The 14317-nt window shown below is 38.0% G+C and overlaps 1 protein-coding gene across 1 annotated transcript in view; it reads left to right on the top strand.

Moving 5' to 3' along the window:
- The window catches only part of DTHD1 (death domain containing 1), a 91294-nt gene that overhangs the window by 55967 nt on the left and 21010 nt on the right, over positions 1-14317 (top strand). The window contains 1 exon segment of the mRNA XM_064286318.1: positions 3057-3301. Within this exon segment, the coding sequence (XP_064142388.1) occupies positions 3057-3301 (245 nt within the window).

Below are 14317 nucleotides of genomic sequence, written 5' to 3'. Positions count from 1 at the left end.
ACTTATTTTTTCACAGCTTAGAAGGGCTCTAGGGTGAAGTCCTTCCTTGTCTATTTCAGCTTTTAGTAGCTGCCAGCAACCCTGGTCTGTAGCCCTGGGTTGTCTTTCATTCCTTGGCATTCCTTGGCTTGTAGAAGATTCTTGCATGGAGTCTGTCTTTCCCCAGTGTGTTTTGCTGTGTTTATTGTGGTCTTTTTATAATTCAGAAGTGATTAGGTTTAGAATCCACCCTACATTGGTGTGACCTCATAAACATAACAAAAGAAAATATATTTCCAAACAGGATCACATCCACAGGTACAAGGGCCAGGACATTAACACATGTTTTGGGGGGATACAATTCAATCCACAATATCTAGAAGCCCACGCTCAGATCTAGAGCCTCAGTGGATTTTTCAACACTTCAAAGAGCAACAAGATCCTCAGTAATAAGTTGATACCCTGTCCTTCCATTAGGACCTGGGGTAGTCTCTGTGAATATCAAAGAGATGCAGCCAGAGCCCTGTCTGGAAGATTCTCTCTGTCCCATTCCCCAAGTTATCTCTTACTATATCTTCAGATCTCACCTCAATAATTAGGTTCAGGGAAGCTGTCTCTATTCTCCTTGATTATGTTTGTTAGTCCTTACTATACCTTTTCAGGAGCCCTGGTGGCATAGTGGTAAAGAGCTCAGGCTGTTAACCAAAATGTTAGCAGCTCAAATCCACCAGCTGCTCCTTGCAAACCCTATGGGGCAGTTCTACTCTGTCATATAGGTTTGTTATGAGTCAGAATTCACTTGATGGCACACAATAACAACATGCCTTTTCAGGGTCTACCATAGATACAATTTTCTATTTATCTGTTTAATTGTTTGACCAATGCCAGTTTCTCTGACTACAGTCATGTTTGAGAGGGTCTGTTCCTTTGGTGGGCACCACTCAAATCCAGCACCTAGGACAGTGCCTGGTAGCTAGAAAGAGCTCAGTGAGTACTTGTTGGAAGAATGACGACAGAGGAATAGGAAAGGACTTAACATTATAGTATTATGGGTGATTAAAAGTACTTAAGTGTTAATTAGTGAATTTAGACAACTTTCCTTTGAGAAATGCCAAAATCTCTTAGTTTTTTATTGGTTTTCGGTATTTTTCTGGCTACAAGATAGCATGTGCTCCCTAGGGTAGAGCTCTCAGTTTAGCATTTAGGCTTCCTGTTGCATGACATCCTTTTTTTTTTTTTTAAAAAAAAAAAAAAAGCCCCTGGTACACCCCAAATCCGGAAAGTGCTGTGAAGTACTTTACAAAATTGTATAAATTTTAGCTTCACTTGTAACAACCAGCAATGCTCTATTGCAGTCTGTGTGTCTAAAGTTGACTTAAATACCCTTTGACCCAGGGAAGTGATTTTTCCAGATATATGTGTAAGATGCTAGAATGATCATCTTTTATTCATTCACCAAAGACTCCCTGCTTTTATACAGTTATATTCTAGTGATGGGAGACAAAGAATAAGCAAATAAATAAATAAAATGTACTACTTAACAGAGGATGAACAGTGTAACAGAGAAGAATAAAGGAGGGAAAGGATATAGGAAATCTGAGAGTGAATGGCAGAGACTCATCATCAGTTTTAAATAGAGTCATCAGGGAAGATCTTTTCTGAGAAGGTGACATCTAACCAATGGCTCAAACAAGGTGCAAGAGTAAGCCATAAGCCGACCTCAGGGAACTTTGTCCCAGGCAGAGGGATTAGCAAGTGCAAATGAGGTGAGGCAAAAGTGTGCCTGGTGTATTTGAGGAACAGCAAGGAGATTGGGATGGCTGATCAAAGAAGGTGAGAAGAGTGCTGTAGAAAATGAGATGAGGACTGATCATGACTTGTAGGCCGTTGCTAGGACTTTGCCTTTTATTCTAAGTGAAATGGGGAAACATGAAGGGTTTTCAATAGAGGAGTGACATGATTTGAACTTGTTTTCAACTGTGTTGAGAATAGACTGTTATGGCAGTGCTAGAAGCAAGGAGGTGAGTTAGTAGGGCCTCGCAATAAACCAAGCTAGTGACTCAGAGGTGGTAGAGAATGGGTTAGAGTATAGAAATACTCTGGGTCTGTGGTTCTCATAGGATTTTTCTGGTTCCCCAATGATAAGGTAATTAGCTTAGTAGATGGCAAAAAGTACAAAAAGAAAAGAATAAAGCAGGTAAAGAATATAGCAAGTCTCAAAGCAGGTGGAAGAGCAGCAATTTCAAATAGAGTCATCAGGGGTTATCCTAACCGTCATAGTAAAACTCCCATAAAAGAAAGGTTCCGTGTTCAGCAAAGCCCCAGTGTTTTCAGTGGGGAATTAAGAAGACATTTATCTTTCATTGTTTTGAGGAACTCCACCAGGTTTACATGGAAATTTCAGTCACATGAATCCAGTAACTGTTTCTCTTGTAATTTCCAGAATAGCAGTACCCATTTCTATGATGGTGGAAGTGTTCTTTATTTGCTCTATTCAGTAAGGTAGCCACTAACCCTATGTGGCTACTGAGTATTTGAAATGTGACTAGAGTGACTGATACATTGAGTTTTAATTTAATTTAATTTGAATTATTTTAAATTTAAACAGGGGTATGTTTTTAGTGGCTACCATATTGCAGAGTGCAGTTTTAGAATGTCTATTGTGGGGTCATGATAGTGTTCGATATGATATGAATAGTTAGGGGAAAGGGAAAAAGATAACTTTTGAAAGGCAAAAATAATTTTCTGCTTCACCATTTTCTAAATATTGAAAAAACTGAAAATTTCCAGTAGTTTCTTGTTACTGCAAAATGGAATAGAAAAAGAAATTAAAAAACATACCTAGACCCAGACAGAGAACAGGTTGTCCAGTTATAGACAAGGAATCTTTTTATAATTTACATGGCCTCAGCCTATTGCTGCTGTCAGGTCATGTTTTGAGAAGAAGCAATGCTGTATTAAAACACAAGGAAGATTTAGCTGTATTAACAAATGAAATTATTACTTGCATTTTAAGAAAAGAGCTAAGAGAAAGTGGTATGCCTTAATAATAACACATGCATGTTGCTTCTATGTAGGCAATGGGAAGGATTATGGAAAAGACTACAGACTTATTTTTCACGTACAAAGAAAACCCAGACTGGACCTCCAACTCAAAGAGGTGGATGAATTTGGAAACTATAGCTGTCCTCATTACAAGGGAGCTGTTGAAGTTTATAAAGTGCCTAAAGAAAAGATAGTCCCTAACTTGGATCAATCTCTCACTCTGAACGAAAACCAATATCAGTTACCAGTTTGCAAATTACCATTGAGCTTGCCGAAGGTGAGTTTTTTTACTTCCCTAGTTACCATATTGTGTTAATTTTTCATAATTCTCTCCCACAATCAATACAGCAGGCATATATAAGGTTAAAAAAAAAAGATAAGAATAAAGATAAACAATGGATAGGGTCAATTTTGTAGTGGTAGAATACATACTAGGATTTCCACTTCCTCTCGTATCAACTATTCTAACAAGGGCAGTTCAAGCTGATCTGGTCTGGACGGTATGTTGCAAGTGACTGTAGATATAACATCATTCATTTTCTTGTAGGTGCTTCTGAGTAGCTGGAAAATCATTTATGAAAGCATTGGATATCATTTTAGAGCATATTACCTAAAGGACGTATCATGTTCTGAGAAGGAAATGACAGTATTAGAATATTTTTGTTGAGATTTACTTAGCAATTATACCAGATCTTGCATGCTTGCTTTATGACTTATTCTTATCTAAAATTCTTACTCTTATCAGAAAGTAGGATTATAATTGTTTCTCTAAACTTGTGAAACAAACTAATAAATAAATCTTATTACTATATACACAATGTCTTTCAGTGAACCAGGGTTTAGTACTTACAAACTGTATTCTTTTTTTTTTTTTAGTTTTTTATTGTACTTTAGATGAAGGTTTACAGAGCAAACTAGTTTCTCATTAAACAGTTAATACACATATTGTTCTATGACATTTTGGTTAATAACCCCACGACATGTTAACACTCTCCCTCCTCAGCCTTAGGTTCCCTATTACCAGCTTTCTTGTCCCCTCCTGCCTCCTAGTCCCTGCCCCTAGGCTGGTGTGCCCTTTTGTCTTGTTTTGTTTTATGGGCCTATCCTATCTTTGATTGAAGGTTGAACTTCAGGAGTGACTTAATTACTGAGCTGAAAGGGTGTCTGGGGGCCATACTCTCAGGGTTTCTCCAGCCTCTGTCAGGCCAGCAAGTCCAGTCCTTCTTTTTGAGTTAGAATTTTGTTCTACATTTTTCTCCAGCTCTGTCTAAGACCTGCTACTGTGATCCTTGTCAGTCAGTGGTGGTAGCCGGGCACCATCTAGTTGTACTGGACTCAGTCTGGTGGAGGTTGTGGTAGACGTGGTCCATTAGTCCTTTGGACTAATCTTTACCTTGTATCTTTAGTTTTCTTCATTCTTCCTTGCTCCTGAAGGGGTGAGACCGGTGGAGTATTCTAAATGTCTGCTCACAGGCTTTTTAGACCCCAGACAATATGCACCAAAGTGGAAAGTAGAACATTTTCTTTATAAACTATGATATGCCAATGGAGCTAGATATTCCATGAAACCATGGTCCCCACAACCCTCAGCCCAGCAATTTGGTCCCTCAGGGAGTTTGGATGTATCCAGGGAACTTCCGTGACCTTGCCTTACACAAGTTGTGCTGGCTTCCTTAGTATTGTGTACTCTCTTACCCTTTGCCAAAGTTACCACTTATCTATTGCCTATTTTGTGTTTTTCCAACCCTATCCCTCCTCTCCCTCTTTTTCTGTATAAACCTCTCACGAGTTTTTACAGGAATGGTCTCATACAATATCTGTCCTTTTGTGTTTGACTTATTTCCCTCAGCATAATGTCCTCCAGAATCATCCGTGTTATGGAATGCCTCAAAGATTCATCGTTGTTCTTTATCATTGCATAATATCCCATTGTGTGTGCGTGTACCACATTTTGTTTATCTATTCTTCTGCTGATGGGCATCTGGGATGTTTCCAACTTTTTGCTATTGTGAACAATGCTGCAATGAACATGGGTGTGTATATGTCTATACATGTGATGACTCTTATTTCTCTAGGATATATTCCTAGGGGTGGGATTGTTGGATCATATGGTATTTCTATTTCTAGCTTTCTAAGGAAGGGCCATATCATTTTCCAAAATGGTCGTACCATTTTGCATTCCCACCAGCAGTGCATAAGGTTCCAACCTCCCTGCAGCCTCTCCAGAGTTTGTTATTTCCTGGTTTTTTGATTGATGCCTATAATGCTAGGATGAGATTGTATCTCATTGTGGTTTTGATTTGCATTTCTTTAATGGCTAGTGATCACCAGCATTTCCTCATGTGTCTGTTGGCCGCTTGAATGTCTTCTTTGGTGAAGTGTCTGTTCATTTCCTTTGCTTGTTTTTTAACTGGACCATTTGTCTTTTTGTTGTAGAGGTGTTGAGTTTTCTTGTAGATGTTAGAGATTAGACCTTTGTCTGATTTGTAATAGCCAATTTTTTTTTCCTAGTCTGTAGGTTCTTTTTTACTCTTTTGGTGAAGTCTTTTGATGAGCATAAGTGCTTAATTTTTAGAAGATCCCAGTTATCTAGCTTATCTTCTGGGGTTTGTGTGTTGTTGGTTGTGGTTTGTGTCTTGTTAATGCTGTAAACTGTATGCTTAATAATAGATATAATAGACATATTCATTTTATCGCTCCAGACAGAGGGCAAACCTCTTTTTCTTTAAAGAAAGTCAAAATAATTTTTCCACGCTTTTACCTTTCGGGTTATGAGAAGCAGAAATGTGTTTTCAAATGGGCTTAGATTTTTGTACCGATGATAAATAAATGAGTAAAGCAATTAATTTAACAAATATTTATTGAACTCCTGTAATAGATAACATGCTGTGCAAGGTGTTATGAAAACAGGGGGATGACACATGTCCTAAGGCTTTGTTATTCCCAGAGGAACCATTATCCACGAGTGGCTTTTGAGCACTTGAAATATGTCTGTTCTGAACCGAGAGGTGCTTTAAGTATAAAATACGTTCCAGATTTCGAAGACTCAGTTAAAAAATCATATTAATAATTTGTTTATATTGATTACATGTTGGAATGATAATATTTTGGTTATATTGGGTTAAATAAAACATACTATTGAAATGAATTTCACCTGTTTTTTAAATTTTTTTACATGACTACTGGAAAATTTTAAATTACATATGTGTGTCAAATTATACTTCTATTGAACAGTGCTGCCCTAAGGAATTTATAATTTATTAGAATATGGAAAACATGTACACAAAATTACATTAAAAGAGGGTAGCTAATTATACTAATGGTATAAACATATACTAACAGCTGTTCAGAGAAGGGAAATGACTTTTCTAAAAGCTGAAATCAGTAAAAATTTCACTGCGGTTGTGGCATTTTATTTGAGCTTCCTCAGGTGATTAGGAATTTGACCATTGGAAATGAAGAAAAAAGAATGTTAGACTGACAAAATGAAATGAGTTTGACTTGAAGTGGTAGGCACAGGGCATTGTAAAATCCGTTTGGCTTAGCAGGAATTCACAATTATTATAATAACAATTATACCAAGTTCTCATGGGCCATTAACTGTTCTTAATTGCTTTATATGCATTGTATCACTTAATCCTCACATCCTGTGAGGATTATCAATGGTTTCATTTTGTAGGAAACTGAGGCATAGAAATTTGAGGCAACTTGACCATGCTTTCATAGCTAAATAAATGGCAGGCAGATCTAGGATTCAAACCCAGAAAATGTGTTTCAAGAGCCCACTTGTTTAAGAATCACAGTGTCATATTGCCTCTTTAGCAAATAAAGCTAGGATCTCAGCCAAGGATGGAGTCCCTGGATGGTACAAATCATTAACGTATTTGTCTACTAACCAAAAAGCTGATTGCCTGAGTCCACCCAGGGGGACCTTGGAAGAAAGGCCTGGTGATCTACTTCCTAACTCAGCCTTTGAAAGCCATATGGAGCACAGTTCTACTCTGATACACTTGGGGTCGCTTCATGACACATATCATTAATCGAAATCATTGTGTTTATTTGTTCATATATTGCTATTTGCCTTTGCCTCTTGAGAAAGCAAGCTCCATGAGTGAAGGGACCTTATCTATCCAGCTCATGGCTATATCTTCAATGATTAGAACAGTGCCTGGCACAGAGTAAGCACTCTAAATATTTGTGATTGGATGAATGGGGGGAGTTCTATGCTCGTATTAGTTTGGAAAGAACTATTGACTTGAAGGAATATTCGAATATTCTCATATCAACCGTTTAGAGCCTGATTCTACAAACTCTTAAGTGACAGGCTAAGGAGTTGATTTGGTTCAACTTGAAATTGGGGGACAAGAAAGGGTCCAATCAGGACTGCTCTCTAAGCTCCATGAGGGCAGGAATCTTTTTCTGTTTTGTTCACTTCTGAATCACAAATATCTAGAATAGTGCCTGGCATATGTTGCTTTGTTTTGTTAACTTCCTTCAAGTTGGTCCATAACTTATGAGACCACATATACAATGAAATAAAATGCTGCCCAGTTCGGTGCCATACACGTGATTGGTAGTGAATTGGACCTTTGTGATCCACAGGGTTTTCATTGGCTGATTTTCAGAAGTCAATCACCAGGTCTTTCTTTCTAGTTCTTCTTAGTCTAGAAGTTCTGCTGAACCTGTTTAGCATCATAGCAAGATGTAAGCCTCCACTGACAGATGGGTGGTAGCTATGCATGAGATGCATCTGCTGGGAATTAGACCTGGGACTTCTACATGTTGTTGTTGTTGTTGTTAGGTGCTGTTGAGTCCATTCCAACTCATAGTGACCCTATGCACATCAGGACAAAACACTGCCTGGTCCTGCACCATCCTCATAATTGTTGCTATGCTTGTGTCCATTGTTGCAGCCTCTGTGTCAATCCATTTCATTGAAGGTCTTCCTATTTTTCACTCACCCTCTACTTTACCAAGCATGATGTCCTTCTCCTGTGACTGATCCCTCCTGATAACATGTCCAATGTATGTGAGATATGGTCTTCCCGTCCTTGCTTCTAAGGAGCATTCTGGTTGTACTTCTTCCAAGACAGATTTATTTGTTCTTTTGGCAGTCCATGGTATATTCAATATTCTTTGCCAGCACCGCAGTTCAAAGGCATCAATTCTTCTTGACTGCATATCCCTACAGAGAATGTGAGAATTCTACCACCAAACCACCAGTGCCTTATTGGCATATGTTAGGTGCTCAGTAAATGTTGGTTGAATGAATGAATGAATTCATTAAAAAAAACCTTGCATATAAAAATACAAAAAAAATTAGTACCAGAGGATTGACAGAATTGGTGGGATGGGCAGGGAAGGCTTCTCTGTGGAGATGCTTTTTGAGCTGAGGACCAACTAATGACAAGAAGCCCATTGGCCTGTGTGGCCAGGTGACCATTGCAGTGAAGGGAAAAGTCAGCACTGAGACTCTGAGATGAGAAGGAACTGCTAGTCGAGAATGAAGGGAAAGCCATCAAGGCTAAGCATGTGAACGAGGAGCAGAGAAATGTGATCAGATCTGAAAGATAGGTAGGGTCTTGGTGGTATTTCACATTTCTATATGATGTCTTGAAAATGCCACATAATCAATATTGCATGGGTGAAAAGAACAATGGTTTGCCTCTAAATCTTTCCTAAGTTGTGCCCCAAACATTCCCCTTCTTAAAATGTTCGAGTAAATTCAGTTTCAGCATGTGTTTTTTGTACTTTGATAGTAACAGGGCAAGTTTTAACAAACTCTCCAGATTTTTAGGTAGGAGGAATTGGGGCAAATGTCTCTTTCGTGCCTTTGGAATTGTTCCACATTGATACTATCTGTGCCCTCGCTTATCTGTGCGCTCTTGGACTTTGAATGCCTTTTATTAATACTTTCTGTTTGGAGGCTTTCCTTTGAAGGAAAGAAGGGCTTCAAGTCTGACGGCCGTTTTGGGTGGAGTCTGTTCATGGCTGCCGTTTCCCAGTAATAGCTAACCTAAATATTTATGTAAGCCATCTGGTGACCCAAGTTTTGCTTAGCCTGAACTTCCCCCTTTTTTATATATATCTTAACTCATGACACATGATTTCTAGGAAACAATGATATTGTCTCAACACCTACTTTCTCACCACATTAAATAACTTTTGCTGTGTCAAATGGAGGAAGTGTGCAGATGCTAGCGTGAGATTCATGTTGTCAGAATTACCACCTTCTCGTCACTGTGGAGTTTCATTGCCAACTCCCTGCATCACCACGGATGGCTTTTTTCTATATAATTTTTCTTCTAACCATATGAAAACCCAAAGAACAATATTGGATAAATAAATGAGAAGAGTCACAGCTATTTAAAAGTTTTATATTCACAGGCACTTCAATTTCACTTATGGTTTTCAGCTGCAATACTTTATAAAATTATATTAGGGATCAAAAAAGAAAACATAACTTACTACCCTAATGCTAGTTATTAAGAGAGCATGTTAGAAAAGTAGATGTTTGGAAAAAACTCTATAAATCACGTTTTTTTGGGGAGGGGGGTAGGAATAGTGAATTCATGGGGATTTCCCTTTCATCTTCCCCTCCCTTTTTTCCTTCCTCTTTCCTTCTTCTTCTCCTTCCAGCTCTCCCTCTTCCCTTTTACCTTCCCTCTCTCCTTCTTCCTCTTTTTTCATTCACCCCTCCTTCTTTTTCATCCTCCTTGATGCCCTATCCATAAAAGGGAAAGTGTTTTTTCTGCTGAAAAGAGAGGTAACTAAATGAGGAACTGAGTACTGTATTGTCATATGGTTTTTATTTTATGGTTCTTTCCAGTAACAGAATCAGTAAAATATTAGATAGAGAGTCAGATAGATAGATAGAAGGAGTTGGTTTATGTGATTGCAGGTGATAGCAAATCCAAAATCTGTAGGCCAGGTGACAGGTTGGAGATTCCTGTAGTCTTGTATCTCAAAATCCATAGATCAGGAGGTGGAAAGAAAAAAGTGGAAAAGTTCTGGCAAGATGCCTATTTATAGTCTAGAGGCAGGATATTCCCCAAGGAAAACTCCCTTTTTGCTTTTAAAGCCCTCAATTGATTGTATGAGGCCCACTCACATTAAAACGGAGGGTAATCTACTTAAAGCCAACTGATTTAATCACAGGTAACAATTTCACAGCAGCATCTAGACAAGGGTTTGACCAAACAACTGGGTACCACAGCCTAGCAAAGTTGAGGCATGAAATTAACCATTAGAGCTTTCAAGAATTATTTAACAAAAGAAATACATATATTCTCACCCATCTGAGGATATTTAATAACTAAAAAAGGAACCTTTTTTGCATTAAATCTCTTAAAATTGTAACATGTAATAAGTTAAAAATGAAGTTCACTAACTCAAACTATTTTCTAGCTCATGAACTCATAATATTTTTACCTTCCGTATATATATCTATGAACACTTCAAATACCAAATACTAATTAAATGACTCCAGCACTCATCTGTCAGTTTGTCATACTGTGGTGGCTTGTGTATGGCTGTGATACTGTAAACTATACCACTGGAGTTTCAAATACCAACAGGGTCACCCATGATGGACAAGTTTCAGGGGAGATTCTAGACAAGGACACACTAGGAAGAAGGATCTGGCAACCTACTTCTAAAAAAATTGGCAAGTGAAAACCTTGTGAATAGCAGCAGAAAGAACATTGTCTGATATAGTGCCAGAAGATGAGCCCCTCATGTTGGAAGACACTCAAAATATGACTGAGGAAGTGGTGCCTCCTCAAAGCAGAGTTGACCTTTATGATGTCGATGAAATAAAGTTTTCAGGACTTGTATTTGCCGAAGTGGCATAACTCAAAATGAGAAGAAACTGCCACAAATATCCATTACTAATTGGAATGTGGACTATACAAAGTATGAATCTAGGAAAATTGGAAATTGTCAAAATGAAGATGGATATCCTAAGTCTTAGTTAGCTGAAGTGGGCTGGTATTGGCCATTTCGACTTGGACAATCATATGGCCTACTATGCCAGGAATAACAGATTGAAGAGGAAAGACATAGCATTCATTGTCAAAAAGACATTTCAATGTCTATCCTAAAGTAATACAATGCTGTGAATGATAGGATAATATCCAGATGCCTACAAGAAAGACCAGATAATATGACTATTATTCACATTCGTGCACCAACCTCTAATGCCAAAGATGAAGAAATTGAAGATTTTTTATCAATTTCTGGGGTCCGAAATTGATCAAACATGTGCTCGAGAGGCATTGATAATTACTGGTGATTCGAATCTAAATACTGCAAACAAAGAAGAATCAGTAGCTGGAAAATATGGCCTTGTTGATTGAAATGATGTGTAAGATTGCATGACAGAATTTTGCAAGACCAACGACCTATTCATTAGAAATACCTTATTTCTACAACATAAATGGTGAATATATACATGGGCCACACCAGATGGAATACACAGGAATTAAATCAACTACATTCGTGAAAAGAGATGATGGAGAAGCTCAATATTATCAGTCAGAACAAGGCCAGGGACTGAAAGCAGAACAGACCATCAATTGTAAAAAAAACTGAAGCTGAAGAAAATTAAAATAAGTTCATGAGAGCCAAAGTACAACCTTGAGTATATGCCACCTGAATTTAGAGACCATCTCAAGAATAGATTTGATGCATTCAACACTAATGAATGAAGACCACATAAATTGTGGGATGACATCAATAACATCATACATGAAGAAAACAAAAGGTCATTAAAAAGACAAGGAAAAAAAAGAAAGAAGACCAAAGTGGGTGTCAGAAGAGAATCTGAAACTTGTTCTTGAACGTAGAGTAGCTAAAGTGAATGGAAGTGGTGATAGTAAAAGAGCTGAACAGAGGATTTCAAAGGGCTGCTAGAGAAGAGAAAGTAAACTATTACAACGAAATGTGCAAAGAACTGGAGTTTGAGAACCAAAAGCGAGGAACACACTCAGAATTTCTCAAGCTGAAAAAAACTGAAGAAAAAATTCAAGCCTCCAGTTGCAATATTGGAGGATTCTATGGGCAAAAAATTGAATGAATCAGGAAGCCTCATAAGAAGATGGAGGGAATACACAGAGTCACTTTATCAAAAAGAACTATCCAATATTCAACTATTTCAGGAGGTAGCATATGATCAAGATAGTATTGAAAGAAGAAGTCCAAGCTGCACTGAAACAATGGCAAAAACAAGACCCCAGAAATTGATGGAATATCAAATGATATGTGCCAAAAATGGAAGCGCTCACTCGTGTATGCCAAGAAATTTGGAAGACAGCTACCTGGCCAACTGACTGGAAGAGATCCATGTTTGTGCCCATTCCAAAGAAAGGCGATTCAAGAGAATGTGGAAATTATCAAACACTATCATTAACATCACACACAAGTAAAATTTTGCTGAAGGTAATTCAAAAATGGTTGCAGCAGTACATTGACAGGGAACTGACAGAAATTCAAGCTGGATTCAGAAGAGAATGTGGAACAAGAGATATTATTGCTGACGTCAGATGAACCTAGGCTGGAAGCAGAGGATACCAGAAAGATGTTTACCTGTGTTTTATTGACTATGCAAAGACATTCAACTCTGTGGATCATAACAAATTATAGGTAACTTTGCGATAAATGGGAATTCCAGAACCTGTACAATGACCAAGATGGAATTGTTCAAACAGAACAAGGGATACTGCATGGCTTAAAATTAGGAAAGGTATGTGTCAGGGTTATATCCTTTCACCATACTTATTCAATCTGTATGCTGAACAAAAAATTTGTGAAGAATGACTCAGCACCAGGAGAAAGATTCATTAACAACTTATGATATGCACATGACACAACCTTGCTTGTTGAAATTAAATAGGACTTGAAGCACTTACTGATGAAGATCAAAGCCCACAGCCTTTGCTATGGGTTACATCTCAACATAAAGACACAAAAAATTCTCACAACTGGATTAATAAGCAACATCATGATACATGAAGAAAAGATTGAAGTTGTCAAGGATTTCACTTTACTTAGACCCACTATCAATGCCCACGGAAGTAGCAGTCAGGAAATTAAACAACATATTGCATTGGGCAAATCTGCTGCAAAAGACCTCTTTAAGGTGATAAAAAGCAAAGATATCACCTTGAGGACTAAAGTGTGCCTGACCCAAGCCATGGTTTTTTCAATTGCTTCATATGCATGTGAAAGCTGGATGACGAATAAGGAAGGCAGAAGAATTGATACCTTTGAATTATGGGGTTTGCAAAGAATACTGAATATACCATGGCCTGCCAGAAGAACGAACAAATCTGTCTTGGAAGAAGTACAGTCAGATTTTTCCTTTAAAAGCAAGGATGGTGAGGCTTTGTCTCATACTTTGGATGGGTTATCAGGTGGGACCAGTCCCTGGAGAAGGACATCATGTCTGCTAAAGAAGACTGTCAGAAAAAGAGAAGAAGACCCTCGATGAGATAGATTGACACAGAGGCTATAACAATGAGCTCAAACATAGCAATGATATTGAAGATGGCATAGGACTGGGTTGTGTTTCCTTCTGTTGTAAGTAAGGGTCGGTATGAGTTGAGTTGGAACCAACTTGATGGCACCTAACAACAGTAACAACAATTAAATGAGTACTGTATGTGAGGCATTGTGTAAGGCCTGAAAAAAAAAAAAAAAACTGATAGTAATACAAGACAACGTCTTTGCTTTCAAGGAAATTACAATTCAGATCAGGAAATAAAGCATAAACTTTAAAAGTTATAAAACAATGCAAGAGACAAATAATAATTGAGTAAAGCATACAGCAGTATCACAAGGCAGGAAATGATGACAAATTGACAAATGAACTGCTGAGATTGTAATTGCAAGGCACATCAGACAAAGGAGTGATCCCTGTGGATTGAAGTGACATGGGGATGCTTCACAAAGCAAGATGGATTAGACAATATTTAGGACCTAGAGAGGGGCAATGGGTTCCTTACAAGATGGGCGATGTGAGATGAAAATTTCAAGTGGCAAGGTGTAGGAAGTGTTTCAAGAAAGTCCAAGAAATACACCAGTCTGGCTTGAGTTGAAGATTTGGAAAAATGATATTAGAAGGAAGATGGGGAAAGATTATAGACGGCTTTGAATGTCTTACTTAATGTGAACCAAATATGTCTGACATTGTTATATTGGGGCCTTCTGTCAAAATTTGTTAAAAAAAAAATTAGATTGCTCTCGTGACACAGAAAATGTACACATGACACAGGTACAAAGTGGGGATTCAAAC

Source organism: Loxodonta africana, chromosome 5 (genome assembly GCF_030014295.1).
Source record: "Loxodonta africana isolate mLoxAfr1 chromosome 5, mLoxAfr1.hap2, whole genome shotgun sequence".
Lineage (NCBI taxonomy): Eukaryota > Metazoa > Chordata > Mammalia > Proboscidea > Elephantidae > Loxodonta > Loxodonta africana.
The sequence above is the reverse complement of the archived record's forward strand: the minus strand, read 5'-3'. Positions and strand labels throughout refer to the sequence as shown.